The sequence below is a fragment of the Engraulis encrasicolus genome, chromosome 9, assembly GCF_034702125.1.
Source record: "Engraulis encrasicolus isolate BLACKSEA-1 chromosome 9, IST_EnEncr_1.0, whole genome shotgun sequence".
NCBI classification, from domain to species: domain Eukaryota; kingdom Metazoa; phylum Chordata; class Actinopteri; order Clupeiformes; family Engraulidae; genus Engraulis; species Engraulis encrasicolus.
The window spans coordinates 14,445,732-14,458,673 of NC_085865.1; the positions used below are offsets into that span (position 1 = coordinate 14,445,732).

A 12,942-nucleotide genomic window follows, 5' to 3' on the forward strand; every position below is an offset into this window, starting at 1 on the left:
ATGGATTTAAAAGGAGAGGTATAGAGGAGAGGCAGAAATAGCAGGAAGGCAGAGGAAGAAGAGATAGACAGAGACTGGGGACTAGGGTGTCAGGCTTGTAGCTTCAGGGTTGTCTGTTCGACTCCCAACACAGCCAGTTGCGATTAGTCAGCACTCTTTCCCATCCTCCTCAATGACTGCAGGTACCCTGAGCATGGTACCGTCAGCTGCAGCGCTCTTCGGGGTGCCTGTTGGGCTGCCCCCGCTGTCATTGAGCACGGCATAAATGCATTTTCATTCTGCGCTGCACTGTGATATTTCTGTGCTACCATAAATAACGAGTGTAATGAGAGCTGATTTGACACTTAGATGTTCTTGGTGATGAGTGCATCATTGCCTTCAGCGCTTAAAAAAAAAATAGTGGTATAATCAGCATTCTTTAGTTCCTCCCATCACTGTAATGTATTTTGATGGGTAATAATTCACAGCTCCTCTGTGGTCTGTGTTTTACCCCATCATAAGCAATGAGCATCACCCGGCAGCTTATTTGAAAGCCACTTTGCATGCTTGGCATGTATTCCAGAAGGCAGGTTGTTGCCATGGCAACTGTCTTACTGTAGGGCTCCTGTTTCCTTGAGTCTTATTGGCTAGTGGCGCAGAGATCAGCGAGCAAGCCTCCCTTTGCTGAACAGATCACAAGAAAGGTGTGAATTAACAGTAGTATTGGAAAAGCCTGATCATCATTCATGTGTTTTGCTGTCTGGATATTTTAGGCATGACAGGAGTTGCTGGGAATTTGCTTATCTTATATGTAGATATTTTAAGGTCACTTTCTATATATGTCAGCTGACGTGCAATTTAGGCATGCCATTGCGCTTGCTGGTGTGTTATTATATTAATTATGTGTAGTTGAAGCAATGTGCATATTTATACAGGGTAGCCCAAAATATTAACTTACAACCAATTATTGCACATTAGAACTCTGATTGTACACATCACTGATTTGTGTTGTCAGCAGCAGTGCCCGGAACAGAATGGATGTCAGTTGAGAATAGACAGACAATTAAACAACAAATTCAAGGAAAATTAAAAAACAATTAAAGGATGTCTGTAAATTAACCTACACAAAGCACACACATTTTATTGTACATGTTCTTTGCAATGATGTGTAAGCTTATGCACTGTTTATATATGTGTATATACTTTTGTAAGTGCATTTTTGGCACTCACTATACACATTATAATTACATTAATTAGACATGGTATAGCAACTTGGCAGACTGTCGCATCCTTGGCCAGTCACGGTCACGTTCAGTCGCATGTTTGGATACTCAGTCTATTATCCTTAAAGATGCTTATGGATAAAACCAGGGGTCAGTCAGCATGCTGTAGTTCACTTTATGTTCATCCTGTCAGCTCAGTTAGATTTCTGGTGCTTGTGTGTCTATATGCTAGAAGCTCAAGACCCTACCACATAGGAACAGAGTGAAACTCTTTCTCCAATAAAGATGTTTGACGACACCCCAAGCCCCTACCACCACCTCTACCCCTACCCATAATGACAGGTTTTGACACCCCTGTTACATGCTGAATGGCGTCTTTTGCCGACCATTGCTATGTCTTACCTCATCTTCAGCCAGCCATTCTATACCTTTAACATAGCTAGAAAAAAGAAAAGGAGTCTCAATGAGCTATGCTATCAGAAAAAAGTGTATCCCCAAATGGAATTTTGTCTTGCGTTTAGGAGCCATAGAACAGACACTTGGACTATTACAAAAGACAAGTCTAAAAAATGTACAGTAAACGGAAATAGTAGCAGATTTCCAGAAATACCAAATGTGTCCATTTTACCCTAACATGTATGACGGCAAATCATTCGTAATCACAAAAATGCTTCCGTAAGTTGCCACACAGTGAAATGTATTTCAGTTGGTTATTAGGTGCCTGAGGGAGAAAGCAGTTGAACCATCTCTGCATCCTTTATTTTAGCCTTTGACTTTCTGTTGGAGATGTTTTTAACGGGCTCCTTGCCAGAAGTTGTGGTTGAACAAGTCAGCCTGGTGAAAAGAGCAATTTTACTGTAAAGCGCTGGTGTGTCTGGTTCTGTGCTGCTGACCACCCTTTTGTTTTCACAATGTTGCCTTGCCTTCAGCATTACAGTTTTATGACTGTACTAGGGAAGTGCTATAGACGGTTTCATGGAACGTTTACAGTCAAAACAAAAACAAGGCATGAACATTCTATGGCCCTAACTTAATTTCCGGTACACTTCCGCAAACAATACACTGCATCGGATCAACACAGCTACACAAGCGCGGTATTTCATTTGAGAGTGGCACAGAAAATGAAAAATAAATGTTGTTTTCCATTTTTATGACAGCAATCACCCATAGGGGGCACTACGCGTCCATTTTTGGGGTAGATGTAAAAACTTCACGATCGTATTAATCATATTAATTTAGCCTCACATAGCCTCAATGTAAAGGAAAGCAGTGATGGCACTTTGGCAACATGGGTCGGGTGATGGTGTGCCTAAAAAACACGGCAGCATAAAATTATGTAGAATTACAGTTTGTGTTTGTTGTAGGAATTAGGGACTTAGTTGGGCTTGCATCTGCCTACACTGTTACAGGTTAATTTAGTAAATGTAGTCGCAACGATTCCTTCAAGTTCTGAACAGTAGCTGTTACTACTAAACTTCTTGGGACAAGGACGACGAAATACCCAAACTGTCATCTGCTGAAGAAAAGGATAAACGGCCGGATTGTATTTATTTTGGACAATTCAGCAGACGTCCTTGATGTCGAGGTTAATAGCAATGCTAACACAGGATACGACTGACTGATTAGCACTGGCTTGGCTGCTACGTCAAAATGTGGATTATATCGACAAAATTACGAGATGTGCCGGGGTCAAGAAAAGTTTTAAGGTAAGGCAAGTTTAATACAGTAGTCAGGGACGTCTGCATGGTTGAACAGGGTTTTGTTTTTTGTTGTGCTGTGTATGCTTTGAGTCAAGTTGCTGGCTTGAACTCACATGTTGTCATTAGCTGGTTGTGACTCGTCACTCGTGTACAGGGTGTTTTTAAGCAAATATTGAATGTCCGTGACCACATGGTTACCTGATTTTAGGTAAAATAGCCTACTCTGGTATTTGGTGGAAAAGAGGTTTCGTCTGTCTGTCTGTTTATCTGTCGCTGCCACTGATACACAGGTGGTCCTTTCAGATTGAATCAAAAGGCAGCCTCACACAGGCACGAATGCACGACAGTAACATCCTGGTGCGCGCTCGAAAGAGAAAATACTGCAAAGTATGAATGCTATCTTCAAGCGCTTACAAAGTTGGCTATTTTCACGAAAACTTACAAAATGGAAACACAGTCTCGTAATGTCGCCACACCCCAAGGTTTCTAGCCTACTGTAGGCTAGGTTTGTTATGGTCTGTCCAGGAAAGTGAATAACGTCCCCGTTTAAAAAAAAAAAAAAAATAGTGCACAAATTCATATTAGCCCATTGCAATAAACACATATCATAAATGGTTCACGCTCGCACGACAATGTGTCCCGTTTTTTTTTTTTTAACCACGAAATGTGGCAACCCTAGGTCTGCTTTGGTAAGATATGCAGACTGGGCATCATGTAGGCCTACACATTAATTATCCGCGTCACGTTTGTCAGCGGATTGGTACCAGAAGTGAAGTTGCACCCTACCGCAGAACAAAAAAATTAAAAAGCATTTTTTTCCCACCAATATTAAAACCGTTTGTTATCATATTGGCAGTGTCGACAGATTGCAGCCTACCAAAACATTAGTAGACCGGAAGTTTACTTCGGGCCATATCATGTCACCAAGCAACAAGCAAACGTTCCATGAAACCGTCTATAGCAAAGCATGACATGTCTGTTTAATGCGTTAATGCGTCCGTCTTCCTATATGCAGTAAATATGTAATAATGTAATAGTCATGACATGAAGGTTGTTTTGTATTTGAACACAAAACTAAGCCAGTGTGTGACAGTTGTTGGTGATGGGGAGTTATGGTCATTAAGGGTCTTTATCAGCTCTCTTTTCGTTTGTCAGAGAGGGAGCCTCAGCAATGGCTATGAGTGCGTTTATTTGCAGTTCGGTATTCCGATCAGAATTTGTGTTTGAACACATGAACACCTTTTCCCGCCTTCAGTATCCCAGATAAGGCCTTATGCTATATTTTACGTGGAGTATTCCGAGAGAAACCGGGATATTGGCTGTGTTAACATCGAATTAATAATTCATAATTGAATAGTTCCGTCGAGTTTGCATTGCACTTTCATTTCATTCCAAATTGGGAGGCGTGTACAAGTTTTGAAAGAGAAATTAAGTTTTATTCAGAATTAAATGTACCATGTAACCGAGGCCACTGACTCATGGAAACACCTTAGCCCGGATACCGAGGCTTCCCATAGAACGTTGTTGCTGGTATCCAGGCTACACGCATTTGAAGAGAATTCTACAATGGCCAATAATGTAGACTAGGATGACACTCAGCATTCAAACCTTATCCCGAGTTTGACCATAACCAGGATAAGCCTTATATTTGGGATACTGAACTGCATGTAAACATGCTCAATGATGGCAAGAGGCATTGTCTAATCTGTAATGCAGGGACCATAGTGTGTACAACTAAAGATTCCCTAGTTCTAACCTTCTTACCGTCTCTGGTGTAACTGCCATGGTGTGTTTGTGGGTGTTTTTATACAGGAATATTTATCTATAATATTACACATGTGTATAAGTTAATACACAACACCCTCCGTAAAACGCTGAAGATGGCGTAAGCCAAGTTTACACTCATCCTTAGCAGACCGCAACCGTACAGAAACCAGCCACCACAAGCCCTTTTGCAGGGTTGAACGTATGGTTCTCCCAGGCTGAAATGTCCTTCGTTGGCCAGTACGCTAGTGGACAGTGCGTGGTCCTGATTGGTCAGCGGCGGTGTCCCAGAATCAGACGTCATCAGTGTCCTTGAATTCTCAGCGGGAAAAACGCCATGCCCTCTACTGTCCAGGGAGTGTGAACTTGAACCCAGATCTATGGACCCCCCCACTCTGGTAGTGCAGTTCTGGTCCCATGAACTTCAGTGCAGGATAAGTGTAAACCTAGCTTTAGGTCGAAACGTCTGTCTGTGTCATGCTATCCCATTAGATCAATATAAGGTTTGCAGTCCAGAGGCAGGCTTAGATATGTGCGTCCGAGGAAAATCTGTTTGAGTCTCTCTGGTTTTATCCCCCATCCCTCCCCACCCCCACCAACATCAAGGTTGTTCACAGTTCATTGAGAAAAGCTTTCTGTTGTGTGTGTGTGTGTGTGTGTGTGTGTGTGTGTGTGTGTGTGTGTGTGTGTGTGTGTGTGTGTGTGTGAGAAGATGAATTCATGTGTGTGCGAGGGACGATGCCCAACTCTCCAGATAATTCCAGCTATTTATACAGACGCCTTGGGCTACCTTAGGAATAATATCACATCTGCCAGGTGAGGTGACACATTAAAACGCTCCGAGAGCCAAGGCATCGCCTTCAACGGATGAAGTCTGGCAGCCGGCAGTGCTTTCATTTACATTTCCCTTTTTAAGGGGCGAGATGCAGCGCTTTTTTATGGCTATTGATTTCCACATTAAAAATAGACAAGGGTATCCCCCTCTGCCAATTATGCTACATGTTCAGTTCAATTGTGGCTTACCTCGGGCACAGACCCTTGTGTTGAACAAAACAGGGCCTTTTTTCCTCTCTGAGGAAGACCTGCAAGGTCGAAACATCATCATGCCATTGAGTGAATAAACATAAATCAAGATGAAATCCAAAGGCGTGTGCGAACCTTTTTTTTAAAAAGAACATGTTCAGCTCAAGCCACCCCGGCCATCCAGGGTTCTGGCTGAAGCGAGGCGTTGAAGGGACACTGTGTGAGATTTTTAGTTGTTTATTTCCAGAATTCATGCTGCCCATTCACTAATGTTAACTTTTTCATGAATACTTACCACCACCATCAAATTCTAAGTATTCATTATGACTGGAAAAATTGCACTTTTCATACATGAAAACGGGGATCTTCTCCAGGGTCCGCCATTTTGAATTTTCAAAAATAGCCATTTTTACCTGAAAAAATGACTCTACTTGGGCCATACTAGAAATTATTTGTTTATTACTTAATAAACGTTCATGTAAAGATCAAATTTGGCAATAGGCAGCCCAGTTTCAATGAGCAGCATAGTTGCAGTACCTTTTTTGACCATTTCCTGCAGTGTCCCTTTAAACTGGTTGAGGGTCCACTTCTCCAGACAGTCTCTACGGATGGATCATATTCCATCTGTCCTCTAAGATGAGACTTCCAAGTCCCAGGCCTTAATATTTTGTATCTTACTATATGTGTGTGTGTGTGTTTATTTAGGAAGTGTGCAACATGGGCATGAGTGATGTGGTCTTGTTTAGCTTCTGTCATTTGATGGATGTAAAAAAAATGTCTCTATTTTCCCTCTTTCCCTCACAGCTCTTTCCCTCTCTCTCTCTTGCTCTCTCGCAGTCTCCTTGTTTGTAATATTGACTGTCCCAAACTGCACCATCCAGTTTGATGCAGTGTTGTATAAAGTAGAAGTAAATGTAATTACAGCACTCATTTGATATTGCAAAGTTGAACCCATGTAATATCATACAACTAGTGTTGTAACATTTGTACTACTACTTTCACTTTACACAACTCTGGATTGATGTGCATCAGAAATAGTGTAGTGTCTATATGTCTGTCTGTCCATATGTGTGTTTGTGACTTAATATTTTATGCAATATATAATTATACTGTTTGTACAGCATCAGAAGAGTGAACATGTGTATAATTTAAGACTTAATGTTATAAGCTCATAATATTTGTACACCTCCAGAGTAAAATGTTTGGCTGTTGGCGGAGCTGCACTGCATACAATGTCTTGTATTTGAAGTGTGGTCATTGGTCAGATGATGTGGCGTGTGATAGGCTGGGAGGTGTGTATGCTACGAGATGTGCTTCCTTGTGTTGGGCTGGACTCGACTCTTGAGGCCTGTTCTGAGATCAGATTCACAGCGCTGTAGCGTTGGCTGAGGCTCCGCCCAGCAGCAGCAGCAGCATCTGCTCCTCCTGACTGCCATTCCCTCTTTACTGCCATCTGTGCTTACGCAATCGCTCCACTATTACATAACAGCAGAGCAGCGTCCCCTTCCAAGCAGCCAGGCTAGCCAGCAGCAGGCTGCCTGCATGCAGAAAGCCCTTTACACAGTCCCTCAGCCTAAATAACATTTGACACTTAAAGCTATAAAATGTGGCTCTATAATTTGACCTATACGCTGACAGAAGGCTGGAGTGTATTGTTTAATCTAAAATTAGTCTATAATTTATTCCTTTTTACATGGCTGAAAGATTTCCTTTATCTGGTATCGGGTGGTGTGCTGTGTTTAAAATTAGCTAGACACCCATTATAGCTTTGGGACTACTTTGTCACCAGCTTTTAATTATTTCTTGGGTTGGGTGATTTGGCAACACAATCACAGTCATGTTGACTGATAACGTTTTTTAAATCACAATTTCGACTGGACAATTGCATTTCTGATTAAAGCTGTCTTTCATTGGTTGGAATGGGCAGAATCACAGGATGATACGTTTTAGTACTTGCCTTTGTGTAAGGAGCTGTACATGTGCTTCTTCCCTGGCAGTTGATGTTGATGATTGTTGGTGTAATTATCTTTTGAATAATGTATCAATCAATTACCCAACCCTACTATTTGTCCTTTTGTGATTGGGGGAGAGGGGGTGGTATTGTGGTAAAGGTGCTGCTCTGTTAGGGATTGGGTATGGTGTCTTGCAAATGCATTTAAATATTAGAGGTGCACCGAAAATTCGGCCGCAGAAAATATTCGGCCGAAAATGCAAAAAAACACACTTTCGGTTTATTGATTTACTTTTTTCAGTGTAATCTTTTGTGCAGCCCAACTGGCTGTAAATGTTCTATAGAAAGCAAGTGAAAGGAAAGTCCAACGCACATTGCACACTGCGCACAACCAAATTGCATTTCTGCCCCACCCGTGCAAGGGGGCACGGTACCATGGGAACCTCAGTCATGGAGGAGGATGGGGGGGGTAGCACTGGTTAATTAAGTTACTCCTCCCACCAACCTGGTGGGTCGGGAGTTGAGCAACCAGCAACCTTTGGGCTACAATTCTGACACCCTAACCAATTACCCATGACTCCCCAGAAGTAAAATTGTCTAAACTATATCCACCATCAAGTCTGAAGTTTTTCTTTTGTTTCAGGCATATAGAAGTTTTATTCTTACCTGACATGCTTCGGTAAATGTCAGGGGAAAGTTTTACATGTCTGATAGAAAAGAAAAACTAATGACTTGATTTTTCAACAGTTAAGAGATAATGAATGTAATGCATCTATATCCACCATCCTCTTTTGCCCATCCCCAGGACGGCGAGTGGAGATTGTGCTGTATTGTCAGCATGCCGCTCAGGCTCATACGGGCAGCAGGGGCTGGAGGAGGTGTTTCTGAGAGAGAGTTTTAAGCGGGAGTTTTAGAGGCTACAAGTAGCGGTGTGTGTGTGTGTGTGTGCGTGTGTGTGTGTGTGTGTGTGTGTGTGTGTGTGTGCGTGTGTGTGCGTGCGTGTGTGTGTGTGTGCGTGCGTGCGTGCGTGCGTGCGTGCGTGCGTGCGTGTGTGCGTGTGCGTGTGTGTGTGTGTGTGTGTGTGTGTGTGTGTGTGTGTGTGTGTGCGTGTGCGTGTGTGTGTTCGCGCTCTCTCCGACTCCTTTGGAGGTGTGTGGAGCCCCCTAGTGTCAGCACCAGTTCACCCGCATGGCTCATCTGCCCTCTCCATGGCAGTAGTTCACATGCTAAACTCCAGCTCTTAAACAATCCAGCTGCACATTAGACTTTCTGTTTCAGGATGCAGTTTTTTGATGCATGTGTTTTTATTTGCATTATCGTCATTATTTGTGAATGAGGTGATGTGGACCCATTAGGAATATTTAGCCAGTCAAAGAGTTTCCGAAGATTACACTGTTTAAAAAAAAGTTTTCCAAGTCTGCCCCCTACTGTTGGCATGGGTTTGCAATGACTGGAATACTAGAAGCTTTCTTGGTTTTATCATGGAAAATAAAGAATTACCTCAAAATAAAATTATTTTAAGTTGCCTATGGTATTTTCTTGTTTTGCTTTGAGTGAGGTTGATTATTTTGCCATCAGTGTCAAAGTTTATGAAGTTGCTTTTGATTTGAAGCGGTCATGGTGAACACTGCCCCAAGTGGATGATTGTGGTACAATTCATTCATTTATTTTAATTACAGTCTTTTATTCACTGTTTTGCTGTCATCATAACTGATTATAACTTCACTGTATAAGTTATGCCTTATTTCCCATTAAACTCAGATTATGCTTTTTCATTTGAGAAGATGCGTGAAAGCCACTTTCATCCAGTCAAAATTACTTAAATGCCATTATTTGACTTTTGTATTTTATTATTGGGGGTCTCAGCACTACAGTATGATTTTGAAGAATATATCTTAATATACCCTATGTACCGCTATGCTATGTGAAATTCATATTCTCATCTCTTTTCTTGGCTGCTCATGTGTGTCCACAGGCTATGACCCCATCAGAAGTGTTTGCTCCAGTCAGTGCAGCAGTGTGGAGATAGAGCTCCAGAGGGAAGCCACTATTGAGCAGCCCTGAGGAGGACCCAACCGGACAGGACAGGACAGGAGGCCGCCAACACCAGGCTCCACTCCGGCAGCCACCCACAGCCAGCCCCACACTCTCTCCCTCTCTGGTAGGGCTGCATTTTTTTTGATCGAAAAGTAATCTAAAATTGAAAGATTTTAGCCCAGACGATTTAATCGTGGTCGCACAGGGGGCAATATAGCAACCTGTCTTCAGGCGTCCTTGAAGCCTGAACATGTTGACAGGCTGGTATTTTTGGCCAAAAATCTGTAGGCCCACCTAAGATTCATGTTGTTTCCTTCTGCACAATTATTACAATTCACTTTTATTTTGGTCATCCCTTACGCAATAGTTTCTTGGTTATATTACATTTTGTGATTTTAAATAAGATTCTTCACGAAATTAAGTTGTTTGACCTAAATAATCGTGATTATCATTTTTTGTTCTCCATAATCGTGCAGCCCTACTCTCTGGCCCTCTCTGCCTCTGTACTCCGCTCAGCCAGCCAGGGCTCGCCACCAACAACGGCAGACATCAACATGATCACCTCAGAGTTCCCAGTCCTGCAGTGAGTATGGCAAGCAGAGCTCTAAGTTAACACCTGCCAACTGGCCAAATGCTGGTGAAAATTCAGTCTGGCTGGTAGAAGATAACATTTACCAGCCACTCTGTTCCATTACTCCAGTGTGTGCTTGGCTAGTAGGATTAACGTGATTGACTGTCTGATTGTCTACATGTCTTGCAATTTGTATTATGTGTATATAGTATTATGAGTAGGTTTAATTTCCTTTGAAGCAAATAATTTATATTTTATTGTCTTATTTGTTCAATGTACAGATTCTTAGATCTTTAGACTTGTGTGAGAACTAGAGATGTCCGATAATATCGGCCCACATATATTATCGGCCCGATAATAGCATAAAATGTAATATCGGAATCGGATTTTTGACCAATCAAAACCGATATGATAATGCTTGAATTACTGTACACTTTTCTCCTTAATTATTTTTCTATTTTGCACAGACGATTCATATTTGGAAAGCTTTGTTGCATTCGAGAATGCTTCTAGTGGGGCATTGCAATAAAATTAAGCATATTTTGTTCCACAACAGCAGATTTGTAATGTTACCTAAAATTTGTGATGAGGAAAAATAACCCACATATATCGGCATCGGTATCGGCCGATATCGGAATCGAAAATTGAGAGTTGGACAATATCGGCACATCGGATATCGGCAAAAAAGTCAATATCGGACATCTCTAGTGAGAACAGTATTTTCTCCGCTACTTTGTCATGTTTTTCTTCGGTCAGTTAACATGTATGCACTAGACTCGAGTACTGTATATGCCATGTCTTCACTTCTAAAACATAGACATACTGACACTCGCCTACAAACCTAGTTGTCTCAGTTGTTATATGCAAGTAAAACTACAAGCGGCAAAAAAGAGTTGGTCAAGCATTTGTTACCTAAAATAAAACTGTGTGAAAGTTAGGTTGTTTTGAATTACAACAGCGCCACCTATTGCCTGAAATTGTGTTGCTCCAATGCTTCCTCACAGATCATATCACCAGGGCAGGGGTCAAATTTAAAATAGTAATTATAATAATAATAATAATAAAATTCAATTGGTGGGTGAAGAGATATGAAAATCACTGAGTGTATGTGGATAATGTCTTTGTGTGTCCATACAGGGAGTCCTCCAATGAGTCAGGACAGGGGGACATGGTGGGCCTGAGCACGGTCAGTGTCAGCGAGCTGGAGGAAGGAGTCGAACCCAAGGGCAAGAGGAAGAGGGGCAGGCCAGGAAAGCAGGCGGTATGTAGGCCACACTACACCTCTCTTTTATCCAGTCAGTTCTGTGGGGTTATTCCAAGAACATGGTGAGTGAGCTTCTAAACCTGGTTTAAAGGGACACTGTGTGAGATTTTTAGTTGTGTATTTCCAGAATTCATGCTGTCCATTCACTAATGTTACCTTTTTCATGAATACTTACCACCAGCATCAAATTCTAAGTATTCATTATGACTGGAAAAATTGCACTTTTCATACATGAAAAGGGGGATCTTCTCCATGGACCGCCATTTTGAATTTCCAAAAATAGCCATTTGTAACTGGAAAAATGACTGTACTTGGACCATACTAGAAAATATTTGTCTAATACTTAGTAAACTTTCATGTAAAGATCAAATTGGGCAATAGGCAGCCCAATTTCAATAAGCAGTATAGTTGCAGTACCTTTTTTGACCATTTCCTGCACAGTGTCCCTTTAAGTAACCTGTTAGAAGGGAGTAACTCTGCCCGTGTCAGAATATGAGGATTCTGGGCTCTCTGAGTGATTTGATTTGCCACGATCTCCAGGTTCACTTCACCTGACTTGCTACAACCAGCTTCTTGGAATACCAGTGGCTTACTTTTGAGGCATTGAAAATAAAGAAAATGTTGCACACTCTCCCCCATGTTTTATTGAAGGGATGTTTTAAGGACTTTGACTTTATTTGACATGACAGGATGCTGAAATGTAAAACATGGAGCAGAGTATGGGGAAAAGTGGCTAAAAAGACTAATTTGGTGTGCAATACCTTTTTTTCTTTTTTTTCAGGCGAGCAATAAAAAGGCACGGAAGTCTCCTATAGTGGAGACCGGGCAATTGGGTCCCCCTCGTGGGAAGAGAGCCAATGGGGTGCCGGCCCAGCAGAACGGCGAGGGTGATGCCACTACCCTGTTTGAGGTGGTGAGGATGGGGAAGAGTGCCATGCAGGTGAGATTTGTTCTACCTACTCCTTATCCTCGATTTCACAACTTTTTGAATGATACAACTTTGATGAGAATTTTTATTGGAATAGTGAACCTCAGGAAGAAGTGCTGTGGCATTGCCACATCTAATGGGGATCTAACCAATAAACAAATGGAGCCTTCATTTAGCAGGATCATTGGACGCTAATGGCTTTTTCTGCCTTGTGTAGTCTGTAGTTGATGACTGGATTGAGGCCTACAAGCAGGACAGGGATATGGCTCTGTTGGATGTCATCAACTTCTTCATTCAGTGCTCCGGCTGCAAAGGTAATTTGTGTTTTGAGCAGAATATATGAATTTGTGGGGGGCTTTTCTTCTGTGGAAAATTAGAAGCTAATGTGACTGTCTTACAGGAACGGTGAGAATCGAGATGTTCCGGAACATGCAGAATTCTGAGATTATCAGGAAGATGACTGAAGAATTTGACGAGGTATGGCTGACTTGCTTCTTTGTTA

General features: G+C 41.9%; 1 protein-coding gene across 1 annotated transcript in view; it reads left to right on the top strand.

Annotated features, from left to right (window-relative positions):
- The window catches only part of stag1b (STAG1 cohesin complex component b), a 44,075-nt gene that overhangs the window by 4,820 nt on the left and 26,313 nt on the right, over window positions 1-12,942 (top strand). Inside the window, exons 2-7 of the mRNA XM_063206620.1 lie at window positions 9,616-9,801; window positions 10,154-10,260; window positions 11,386-11,509; window positions 12,294-12,452; window positions 12,658-12,754; window positions 12,841-12,917. Of these exons, the coding sequence (XP_063062690.1) occupies window positions 10,232-10,260; window positions 11,386-11,509; window positions 12,294-12,452; window positions 12,658-12,754; window positions 12,841-12,917 (486 nt within the window). The 5' untranslated portion in view covers window positions 9,616-9,801; window positions 10,154-10,231. The remainder of the gene's footprint in view (window positions 1-9,615; window positions 9,802-10,153; window positions 10,261-11,385; window positions 11,510-12,293; window positions 12,453-12,657; window positions 12,755-12,840; window positions 12,918-12,942) is intronic.